Genomic DNA, 12,617 nt, shown 5'->3' with positions numbered 1-12,617 from the left:
TTCATTGGTTGTTACAGAGGAGATGAGGTGCAGGAAAAAAACCCCAAACAGTACTTCAGAAATTCTGGCATGGTAAAATTTTGGCCTAGGGAAACTTAAGTCTTTATTATTAAATGCTCATACTGTTGAGTCTGTAGTTTGAAATCTCTCCTGCAGTACCTAGCCACTTGTGGAACTAAATTTGTAAAGCTGGAGGTTTTGCTCAGTGGTGGGCTGCTGGAGTTGAAAACTGGTTTTAATGAAAAATAGAAAATGGTGTGCACTTCTTTTGTCACTGAAATAATCATTTTAAGAGCTCTGAACTTAATCTGCACAAATCTGCCTGAATAAAGCTGAAGATAGCTATTCGTGTTTTTCTTGGTATGAATCATAATTGCTCACACTTATCCGTAATTGGTTTTTCCTTCACTGACTTTCAAGGCACAGAAAAAATTGTATTGGAACACTTTCATGGGAATCAACTTCAAATTTAACCACTTAGTGTTGTGTAGTCGTGGTCATTTAAAAAGTAAAATCAAACTTTCTTGATTAAATACAACGGAAGCATGTTAAACAATGAAATCTTCTATCAGCTGTGGATATTTAAAACTAAAATCTAGTGATGAGCTAATTTCCCTGCAGAGTGGTACTAGGGGTTCAAAGTAAAAAACTTATGTTGGCATGCCCTAGGTCATATATTTGATTGGCATACAGCAGGAGCATTTTAACAATGCTCTCCAGCTTTGAGCAGAGTGTTGTAAATGCAGGTGCAGTTTGTAGTTCTGCAGAACTAAGTATTTTTTCTTGTGTGGTTTATTCTGATTACTCATACCTCCAGCTAAGCAAAAAGTATAATCTGAGTATGTTAAGGTTAGTTTTAAGTACATACAAATATTTTAAAGCTCCCCGCACAGCTGTGTATCAACTTTGTGTCCTTAGCTGGTATAGCTATGCCATTTAAAGCTTGTAGTTCGCAGTGTTAATTTCCTGTGGTCAGTGGCCATGTAACTTAAAATCGGAAACCTCTGCAAAGCCTCTAAGGGTGATTAATAACTTGTTAAAACAAACAAAAAAGCACAATTAAAATAATACACCTACACAGCGTGGCTTGTTCTTTTTTCCCCAAGTCAGTATTTTGCTATTTAAGGCATCCCCTGGTTAGTTGGAAAAATGCAGAGGGAGGTTATGGTGGCAGCATGTAGGAGCTTGTAAGGACAGCTAGGTCTTGAATCTGCAAAAAACCAGCATGTCTAATAGCAAATTAAGGGGAAGAAGGACAGGAGATGAGAGCTAGTTCTCTGACAACTGCATCACTCTGCCATTGCTGCTTATGCTTGCAGTTAAAGGCATGCATTTCCAAGAGAGAATTCCCCTAGAGGCTTGAAGGGTTCAGTTATATTGTTTCTGAATATAAAACCAGACAGAAACAGTGGCTCATAACTTGGGCCTATCTTCTCTAGACTGTGCAAGTGAGATAATACTTGTACATACACAAAACATAATGTGGAGGCTGAGAGTCTGTTTGACAGTGTTTGGGTTGTTGCCTCACACTTCAGAGATGCATTCATCATTTGTGTTATTCAAAAATAATCAAGCTTAATAAGTAATTTTAAGTTTCATCTATTTAATAGTCAAACTGTGCTTCATAAAATGTAATGACTGAAATAGCTGTTCTTATTCCTTATATTACGCATTGTGAAATTTTTATGTTGTAGAAATTCAGTCACACAGTCTTGTTGTGCCTGGAGAGTTTAATTTGAGAGGCTGTCTTCTCTCTATAGTTGTGTGGGCTTTTTTACGTGTGGTAAATATCAAGGAAATTTTAACTGCTTTAGTGATCTTCTGATGTGTGCTAGAACTATGGCTTGAATGTGTGTTTGCTGCTTGCATATTTGGGCAGTGAATCAATGCTATTTTCAGTGTTTTTCTATTGCATGTTATGCATATAGCATTTAACAAACATGAATATGGGTGAATATAATCCAGTAGTGAGGAAGTTGTTGGGAACCAAGCAGCCTCTACTCAGGGGGTTTACTTAATTGGCATTTAACACCAGCTTCTGATTGCTGACTGGAGCATGGGGAGGGGAGAAGACACAGAAACAATTGCACACCTGCAGAAGCCCTTTTGCTCTGCTGTCCTCCAGTTGGGCTGAAGCCAGTCAGCTCCTCTCTCTAGCTTCCACTGCCATCCCTCTTGCCCTGGTGGCTCGCATGCCCTCCCTCCCAGTTCCTACTGGCTTCTGGCTGCTTTTCACTCCTTTTCCCACTGCCTGCAGGCCACAGAAGTGGAACGAATCTTTTGTTAGTCTTGCTTATGGTTATGAATGACTGGTATGAACTAGTAGCTTCTGTACTATTTATTGTCATTTTATGTTATTTGATAACTGAAAAATGTTTAGGCGGCAAAATACTCAGGTATTCAAACTAGAAAATGTAAAAATAAATATTGCTCCCAGTCTGAGGAGTGTGCATAATAGGAAATAAGCTTACCCAGTTTGTAATGGCGTATGCTTTCTAGATTCCTTCCTTCAGTGCTCAAGATACAGGGTTCACCAAATGGGTTGCTGTCAACTTCTTTAAAAAAAAATCATTTGGTGTGTGGCTCTGCTAACTTTAACATACAAGCTGAATTCCCCAGGAAGTAGTAATTCAATTTCCTTTTACAGGGTTTTCTCTGGTATTTGTTGCTGTAATTCTTTTCTTGGCAAAGACTACAGGATTTTCTTAAATCTCTGTGAAAGAGGGTGCTATTGTCCCTATTTTATAGATTGAAGAATAAGAATTAGGCCAAAGTCATTGATTTGAGACTCTACCTTCAAAAGTCCAAGGCTTGACTTCTATTAATAACATGCTCTCGTATCTATTGATTGCAATTAAAAGAGTTCACAGCACTGAGTAGTAGTGCATAATCATTGTGGTCTGATGCATTTGTTCCCTGCACCCAGGGGCTAGAATTCCTTGGTGTCACTCGAATGCATAAAGCAAAGCAACCTTCTTTCTTATAGTTACTTGTCCTATTAATTTATGAACTTTTTGGTGTTGTTAGCTGTGATTCTTAACAGGTTTTGGTAAATAATTTTACAATATTGATAGTTATGTCACTTTTTTCTCTGTGTAAACAGTAAACAAATTGCAACCTTGAAGAGACTGGGAACTCTTATAGAGCAAGTTCTCTGGACAGAATAGAAAAGAAAGCAATGTCTAAATTGCTTTATTTAACCAGGGAATATGAGATGCAGCATATTCACAGTAGCTACACTTGGTAGCAAACCGCAATGGTTTGCACATAAAGCGTAGGACATGTTTGTTTCTGTACAATGAAGTCCCATTTTCTTGCTATTCTGTGTGGAACAAAACCTCAGACTTCAGTGAGTAATCAGGAAAAATATTATCGCTGAAAGTTTTTATAAGCAGCTAATCCAAGTTGAGTGGTGTCCTTATATGTAAGTATTCCACTCCCTAGTCATGAAGCTTGGAATCCTGCTGAGTCAGGTCTGTAGTGACAAGTCCTGGTGTTCAAAAAATAAGCTTAAAAGGTAATGTGGCCAGGTGCTTTTCTTTTCTAGAGGCTGGTAGACTGTCTTTGTCTGAGCTTGCTTCTGTAGAGTCCCTAGAGAAAACACAAGGATAATATTAATGGCTGAAGAGACCATTTGGTTTTCTAAATATGAATTAATTTATTTTCTCCTGTTACTCATCTTGAGGACAGTTAAACACTGAAATAGGTTGCACAGAGAAGTTGTGCAGCCTCTATCCCTGGAGGTTTCCAAGACCTGACTGTATAAAGCTCTAAGCAACCTGGGCTGGCCTTGCTGAATGATTGTCATTCTGTGTTTCTGAGATTTTTCTCTGTTGTGGACCAGTTTCTCACCTAGAGCCACAGTACTAGTGATTACCTTGCTTTAAAGCAGCCTGTCGTAGATGAGCGAGTAATTGGAAGAGATAAGTATTACGTCATATTGGCACTGAGAACTTCTGTCAGTTCTTTCTGTTCTAGAAACTGTGAAGTTCTGGAAGTAAGGCATGAGGAGTCACGTCTCCTGTTTGTCATCTGGACTGTACATTTTGGGAAACATTCATCAGGTCTGCAGAACGAGGCTGTGTGGTGTTGCCTTCAGGTTTCAATTATTTGAAATAGTGTTTTGTCTGCAGGCATTCTTTGTGTTGGAATATCGGACTTGGAATCTATTCTTTCTCATTGTAGGATTCATTAAGCAGCACTGAGACCTTAATTAGATTTTTTTTTTCCTTTTAATACTAACTTTTTGAATTGTAGTGAACTAGCTAATCAAAATAAACATCATCTTCAGAATGTTAAAATCTTATATTTCAACAAACAGCCCTGCCTGTTTCACAGCAAGACTTCGTCAAACAAATTCATCTGTTATTGATGGCTGAGGGGGGATAAACTGAAGGTTTCTTCAAATGTGTTTTTCCCCTCTTACTGTTGGAAAACACCTTAAGAGAAGCTTCAGAATTCACCAGATTATTTTAGCATTTTAAAAGTCTGCATTTGTTGCACAGTTTTTGTAGTTGTGTGTTGTGCTAATCTCTGCCACCTGACTTGAAGGAAAAAAGGGAGTAAAAAAAAATCTAGTATTTCTGCATGAATTAAGCAAGGATTTTTGTAAATTGCTTTCAAGGTAACAGCATCAAAACCAACTTCTTGAGAGCAGAGGCAGCATATTCTATTCAGATGGTTTTTGTGTGTGGTATCTGAAGGTCTGCTTGCTCATTATTAGTTAATATTTTCTAAAATCCTCATGTGTTGAGCCTTAATGATGTTTGTAGCAATCCTTTTCACATTGTAGGGCACTAGCAGTAGAGAAGAAATTCAAGGTCTTTAGCATATAGCATTGCTAGAATGTTCCCTAAGAAGGAAGCTTTAAAAAAAGTCTCATTTATTTATTGGTCAGTTTCCTTGTGTCTAAGATCAATGTATCCTAATTTACAGGAATTGCTTAAAAATCACTAAGTCAAGAAACTTGAGACATGCTTGTTTGCACCATTTCTCTAACTATTACAGTATGTACTATTCAGTATATAGTTACTTTTTTCAGTTGGACTTCATGGTTTAGTTTTAGCCTATAAAAGTTCTCTTAGCTAATGTGTGCTGGGACTTTTTATGACAAAAGGCAACAAGGGCTCTGAACTGGTAAGGCTTCCTCTGTGCTGCTTCATGTTTGGTGGTTTATGTGCCTGTGGTGGCACAGGTAAAAACTTGTTTTAAGACCTTTGGACTTGATGATTAATAAAATAATAAGATTTTGGTTTTTAATAGAAATTCCAAAGTTCTTTGACACAGGGGAAGAAAATCTGAAAGTATGAAAGTTATGAGATTTCATTTGTGTTGGCCAAGAGCATGCTGAGGAAAAGGCAGAGAGCATGATCCATGGGTGGTTTCTATTCAGTGAAGATCTTTAATCTGCCTTTTGAGGAAAATGAGGCTTACACCTTTGCCTCCTTCAACTTCCTGCTTTCATGATTTTTTAATCAATTGGCCAGTTTCAGACAACTGTTAAAGAGCAGCATTTCTTATCAGTTTTGTGAAAATTGGCAGCTGGATGAGAGAAACCTAAACTGATGTACCTCCTCCAGAAAATCTTAGAGCTTGGCAATAATCTGTCCTGTTTGGTGAGCTGGTTTACCAGTCAGTGTGAAGGTGGGTGGAACCTGCTAGAGCACTGTGCTACTGCTTGCTCAGCAAGTAGTTGAGGGACAAGAAAAAGGCCATGTAGGTACTCCTAAAGACTTGGGCCTGGAGTCGTGGAATGAGAAGATAAAGGCCGGAGTGGGTGAAGCCAAACTGTTGTGGGAATATAGGAACTGGGTGTGTGCACTGTGCTTTCCTATGGAGTTAGTGGTTCTATGGCAATGTAGCTGACCGAAGAACACCCAACTTTGTGAGATGCAGGTGATCACTTATGGAGAATCTGTGCAGAACTCGTCTCTTTTTGTCACCTTGATCTAAATTTCCCAGATTTTATACTTGAGAGCCTTAGTTGTTCATAGGTTTACTTTTCATAGTGAAATGGAAAACCCTGCAAATCAAAGTGCAATGAACTTTCATTGTGGAAGTTCTGCAAATTCACTTGAAGGATGGGAGAACCAAACCCTAACAAAAAATGTGCTAAAGGACTGGCTGCTGTAATAATTCTATTTTGTGAGGGTAGTATGACTCATATCGCTTAATGTTCCTATCTCAGTATCCAGTTTATTTTTAAGTAGTGCTGTACAAATAGTGTTTTTCTGTGCCAGTTGTTGCTATGACTTCATAATATTTCCCTAAATACGCTTGCTCATACTTTCTCACAGCGTAGTATTTGGCATACAAAAACCTTAAATCCATCAGAATTTCCTGAGTGCTGATCATTTTCATGCTTTTATGGAAAAATAGCTCTGTGTATTATGTAGTTTTAGTTGAGGAGGAATAAAAGTTTTAAAAAGTCCCTGCAACCTGTTCCCTCATTTAAGAAAATGTTTCTCTGTTTCAGCAATTCCAATTTTTCCATGTAACTTTTCAGATTAAATTTCCAGCACTGGTATAGTTTAGGCTATTTTGTTAAAGGTAAGTGGACACTGTATTACTTCAGGACACTTTCACTGTCTTTTCTTTTTGTAATTGGAGGAGAAAAAATACTTCTTGTGTGGTTTTGGGGGGTGGGATGGGTGACATGTTGAAATTTCCTTTTAGGTTTATACTTTTGCGTAAGGGTTTCTTTTTCCAAGATGCTGAACTTTACAGTTGTCTGCCTGATTTCTTCCAAATGGTAATAAACACTTTGGTTGAAAGATCTTGGTGTACTATAGAAAAACAACTGTAACCCTTCCTGAGAACCTTTGGAATCTTGTTCCTTCCCTTGTTCTGCATGGCATGCCCAGGTCACATGCTTGCTTCAATCACTTACTTGGTTTCAGAGTAATGTGAGTGTCAGTGCTGCCTTAATAGGAAAAAGGCAAGAGGACACAAAGAGTTAACAGAATCCAGCTAGCAATGTTTATTGATCTAACAAGTTGTCTTTAAGCTCTAGGTTTCCTTTTGATCAGATGAAATACCAGAAATTATGGTTAAAGATGTCACCGCATAACCTTACATTTTTGTGAGGACTTTAAAACAAACTCTTAGAAAAAGCTGTTTAATGTCAAACTGTTCTTTTGAGTTTGTCCAACTAGTTGCAAGTTTATTGCACTTTTGGTTCCTCCTTGTGCTGCTTATGGCTATCTAAGAAAGGCAATCAGAAAATATAAATGCTTACAAAAGTGATCTTTGCTTACCTTGATGTATTATAAGAATTGCAAGGGCCAAAATTTATCCAGAAAGCACACATTCCATGTAAAGGTGTGCTGCTAAGGAACTGACAATTGAATAGTGTTTTAATGCACTTCTCCCTCTTGGTTCAATAAAAGGACAGATAGAAAAGTGGGGTTTTTTGGTAATTACTAATAACAAGTTGGAGATTGTTACACTAATATGTAAAAAATACTTTGTCTCAATATATCATCTTCCTTTCTAATTGTTGCCATTTTGCAGAACCCTTCCTATATTTTTGGCTATCTTTTCAAAATCTGACAGTTGATGTTTCTGTTGTAGCTTTCAGTTCTGTATTCACTGTTAAGGTTATTTTAAGCTTTCTGTGAATTGGATTATGGAAATGAATTGGATGAAAAACCATTCAGGAGAAACAGCCTGTGTTCCCAGCCAGAGCAGTTGTTTGTTCTGTTTGTGCTGTAACTATCAAAACAACTGTTTTATTTCAGTAGCTAGTTTTTGTTACAAACAAGTAGTGTATGCCTACCCTTATGGCACAGTTATTTTCAGAGTATCCAAGAAATGGGAATTTAGTGTTGAATTCTCCTTGGCTGTGGAGGATTTAAATTCCATTTCTCTCAGCAGCATGTCATAATGACTAGGTTGCAAGGTAGGCCAGGTTTGTGGGCATTTTCTACTCTTCCTTTTGAAGTGACCCTATTGCATTAAAGGAAACAAGAGTCATAGGGCAAAAGAGAGAGGGAGCTTCACCTTGTTAGTCTACTGATAAAGGTATTCAACCCAGAATGGGGTGGGGAAATCTGTTTACCCATATGTAGCCCTGGCAGTAGTTGTAGGCAAACTTGATAGGAGAAATCTAAACAGGAGAAGGTGATGAAGTATCTGTAGAGATCAGGCAGGGATTTGCATGTGTGTGTTGTGGGAGGGAGCTGTTTCCTTCCTCTCCTACCTCTGGTCTCCACCCCGCAAACTGCATTTGTGGATATAAGTGCCTGAATTTTTACCTCAATAGTGTTTTTGATACTTATCTTAAATGTTAGCTTATGGTAACCCTAAATATTTTTTTCTACACAGTGCTTTATAAACAGTCACCTCCTTTGATGAGGATAGGTCATGTTTTTCTTCCATGCAGCTGTGTCTACATAAGTGAGGATGCCTGAATTGTTAAAGTAATGACTTCTACTAAAGATCCGAATTTGGAGTTGATTTTTTTCTTTTTGTTTTGCTAAAAGAAAACAATTAAATAGTATGGTAACATGTCACATAAAATGCTATAAAACTAGGTGTGGGAGCTTCAACTTCCGGGCAGAGTAATTGTCAGCTTCAAGGAGACCTTCTGTCATGGAGCCTATAACCTTTTACTTGGTACATGTGGAACAGTAGATACGTGCATCATACCATCATTTAGAATCTATTATCTGCTTTAAAATGCACAAGTGTGGTGGCAAGAAAATAACAAGTAGCTCAGGTAGTTACTAGCCCAGTAAGAGATCTAGTCACAGGTGGCTGGGTGAGGTAACTGGGGCTGTCTGAATATCATAAACTGTACTAACACTTTTGGAAAGGAAGCTCGTCTTGTCTCCTGCATTTGACTTGCGTAGCTGCAATACTCTTCACGTTATTTTTGCTTTACACTGTTGCTGAGGGAGCTTTGTTTTGCATTTGTGGATGCCTTCAGCTTTCCAGAGATTATTTGAAATCTGAAATTCTTACGGAAATAAAACTTTCTTTCTGAAAAGATTGATTTATTTTTCTTTAAATCAGCAAGTGGTTTTGGCCTTAAATATTTGCAGTGGATTTCATTATATGATACAGATTTCCAGTGAAAAAGCAATAAGAAGCAATGCAGGTTACTGTATCAGTAGCAAAGGTCAGTTGATTGTCTGTTATGGAATGCTTTGAAGTGGACTACGTACTGAGTAAGCATAGTGCTGCTCAATCTTTTCTTTTGGTTGTAATAGGAAGTTTTATGATAAAATAAATTCAAGAGTTTAGCGAAATTTGATGTAGGCAGATGGATTGAACATTTTCTGGACAACAAGTGTCATGATAAGAGCCAAAAACTTTATGTGGTAGAGTAGTGTGCTGTTGCAAAATGCATTTATTTACATACCCTGTGTGGTTACCTCTTGTTCTCATTTGGCATCCCTAGATATCAAAGAATTGAAGCATATTACTTAACTTCATTTCTCTTTTGACAACTGTTTTTCATTAATAATGCTCATAAATAATTGTTTGTATCTTTCTACAGATTCTGAAGGTGTTTAAGCTCTGAATACCTACAAGTTCTTCATACATAGAAATGTCTGGCTCATATGATGATTCCGTTGGAGTAGAAGTTTCTAGTGATAGCTTCTGGGAGGTAACCTGAATGTTTTATCACAATATTTTGATTTTATTTTTTACTCGCACTATAGAAAATCTGATTTTTGTACATTGTAAACTGTGGAGAGAGCTGCAATACAAGATGCCTTTGGTTGTTGTGATCTGCAGAAATAGCTTTCAGGGTAGAAATGATGTTTTAAATTTTGGCCTAGTTCTGTCAAGGGTTTTTAACTGGCACAAACTTGAGGATTATCCCTTTGGGTAGGATATGCAATTCAGAATTGAACCTTTGCCAATTTTTATTGCTGAAGAGGGGTGTGGGCGGGTAGCTTTTAAAATTACCAAGCAGGTTGAGTGATCAGTGTTAAATCTAAAGTGACTGGTTAAAGGCTACTATTAGTGTACATAAATTACTAGTAAGATAGTGTGTGAATGTACTGCATGTCTCCTGTTTGTGTCTAGATACAAGTATAAACTTTTTTGAGAGAAGTTATGCTTATCTCGGCCTAAGAACGTACATGCAGAAAGGTAATACAAAGCATGTTGTAATATGAGTAATTTGTGCTGCCCAAATCTGAAGGCTTTTAGATGTTATGATAATTTGATTAAGCTTTAAAGAGAGCAAACTTCATAAAGCAGAAAGCATTTTACAAAAGAAGTTTCTTGCAAGAAAAAGAAAGGTTTGACAGTATCAATACTGACATTAACTGGAGGTAAGTACACTGTCCAGATGAACTGTATTTACTGGGCCAAATTTCTGCCATGCAACTGGGAGCTCTTTTGAGTTTGAGCTATAGCAAATATGAATGTCTGAATATTTCTGTTACCAGAGAACTATGCAAGAGCTTGGTTTTGGTGACCTAACATTGTGCTTCCTTTTAAATGAAAGCTTTTCTAGACTACTAACCTGCGTTGTTGGTGGTGAGGACATACTGCATTTTGATACAGATCTCCCATTATTTTTCTAGACATTATCTAAAAGACCTAATGCCAGTGAGGTTCTTGTTTAGTGGACAGCTATCATTTTTTGAGGAGACGTATTTGCTATTATGTTAAATGTCTATCCTGTTTATAAAGAGGTGGCTTTAAAATTACTGGATTCTCAGTCTTAACCCCTTTTGTTGTAGCGGTACTCTGTAGTATGACTGCAGAGAGGATGTGGGACCTCTACTCTCAGGTGTGTTGTATTTTATGCTGAGGTGACTTTCTGGGCAGGCTTCCTTGGTAGAAGTGTTTCAAAATAAAATGAGGAGGCAGTCAGGAAAAAAAGAATCCTGGACCAAAGGAGATTTTTTTCTCATGTGTGTTGGGCATCCTGCACTTGGCAGGAGAACATGACTTCTGGCTGGCTATTCTGTACTAAGCTGTTGTCTTCCATCAAGTAATCATGTCTGGAAGCATAAAAGATGAATGAATGAGAATGGGAGTTCTGTAAACTAGTATGATTGTTGGGAAAAATGTGAACTCAAGTATCTAATATTAAAGGATGATAGATGATCAGAAATAGCAATTAGCCTAAGCTAGGACCTTTACAAAGCATAACTTAAATGTTTGATGCTTATTATAGGTGGGTTGAAGGTGTTTGTACTACTGATCACTTATTTTATATCATTTTGTAAATGCTGCTGCTTAATCTGTTTGGACTTTTCTAGTATTCCTTCCAAAAGATCAGAACTGCAGTCTGTTTCATAAGCAATGTCAATAGGCTAATGTGTAATGCATGAGTATATCTTTATTGTTGGATTAAAAAAAGGTTAGACTTCAGTATTGCAATCAGTTTCTCTATAGGATTAACTCTTTGCTCTGCTGTTTCTCTTTTTTGATGTGTTACAACAAAAGTTGTTATGTTAAAATGGTCAAGAGGAAAAAATTCAGATAGAATAATTAGTTTATTTTTTTCTGAAACTTTGAATATAGCAGGCTGGAAAAGTAATATGTTCTGAGAGCTGACAAATGCTGACTAGAACAGGTAAGCAAGTTGTTCAAAGGGGAAAACTAGCATTGTTTAGATCATCTTAACTAATAATACGCTAAAATCAGTTAAAAGTAATCTCCAAAATTGAAGATGCGATTATATTCTCATGGAATGGGTTCAGTTTATTAAAAATTCTAGAGACCGTCTTCACCCTTCAGGGAGTGAAACAAAGTTTTGGCTGCAGTAAAAAATGAATCCCAATGATAAGTCAGTGGCTTTGTTACTGAAGTGACTTTAAGGATGTTGGAAGTATTAAGTTTTCCTGAAAGTGAAATTGCACTTTCCATGCAATTGATGCCCATATTTTAAAATATATCCTGTATTTCCTTGTACTAAGCTTTTGACAGTTTAGCAATATAAAAGGGAATATTTCACTGAATTTTGGAGTTTTGAGTATTGAATTACATAGGAAACACTACTTGTTTTGCTGTTCTGCTTTGTGCTGTTTGATTCTTAGGGCAGACAGACAAGTTTGGGGGTTTTGTGGCTACAAATGCTGATTCTTTAAAAACCATTAATAGACGATTGTGTTCGTAATATGGATGTAAAGGCTTTGTCATTATTTTAGCAAAGTGACTAAAGGCTTGAAATTTCGATATGTTGAAACTAAGTGGTATTTCAGTGAAACAGAGGGAAGGCTGTAAAAGTTTTATGGTTGATTAGTGCTTAAAATATCACTGCTGACATTTGTGATGTGGTTTAAAAAAAAAAAAAAAACGCAAAACCCAACAAAGAATAGGTTAGAGAGTTCAAAAGATACTGCAGCTTATCATAAAGTGCTGTATGTATAGCTGAAAGACTGTAGTAGGTATACCTAAATGTTTATGTAATTGCATGGAGAGTTGAAAAATGTGTGCCATGACATCCCTGGCATTCTGCAGAGATGGAACTTCTACGGATACACTAAAATACTTTGATCTAAACATGAAAAGAGTACTCTGATATAAATGAAAAAGGATTTTATAGTAATGCTGAACTATTAACAGGAAGGATTGACATGGTATTGAATTTTGTCCTTCATGCATGCTCTACTTGGTAAATTTACACAGTCCATGTAGTTTGAGAA

The 12,617-nt window shown here is 37.0% G+C and overlaps 1 protein-coding gene across 4 annotated transcripts in view; it reads left to right on the top strand.

Annotated features, from left to right (window-relative positions):
* PACSIN2 (protein kinase C and casein kinase substrate in neurons 2) overlaps nucleotides 1–12,617 on the top strand; it is a 66,780-nt gene that overhangs the window by 29,668 nt on the left and 24,495 nt on the right. For all 4 annotated transcript variants that reach the window (XM_075705778.1, XM_075705765.1, XM_075705758.1 and 1 more), the window contains exon 2: nucleotides 9,503–9,613. In XM_075705778.1, the coding sequence (XP_075561893.1) occupies nucleotides 9,554–9,613 (60 nt within the window). In that variant the 5' untranslated portion in view covers nucleotides 9,503–9,553. The remainder of the gene's footprint in view (nucleotides 1–9,502; nucleotides 9,614–12,617) is intronic.

Source organism: Pelecanus crispus, chromosome 1 (assembly GCF_030463565.1).
Source record: "Pelecanus crispus isolate bPelCri1 chromosome 1, bPelCri1.pri, whole genome shotgun sequence".
Taxonomy (NCBI): domain Eukaryota; kingdom Metazoa; phylum Chordata; class Aves; order Pelecaniformes; family Pelecanidae; genus Pelecanus; species Pelecanus crispus.
This window is presented reverse-complemented; position numbering and strand designations above follow the sequence as displayed.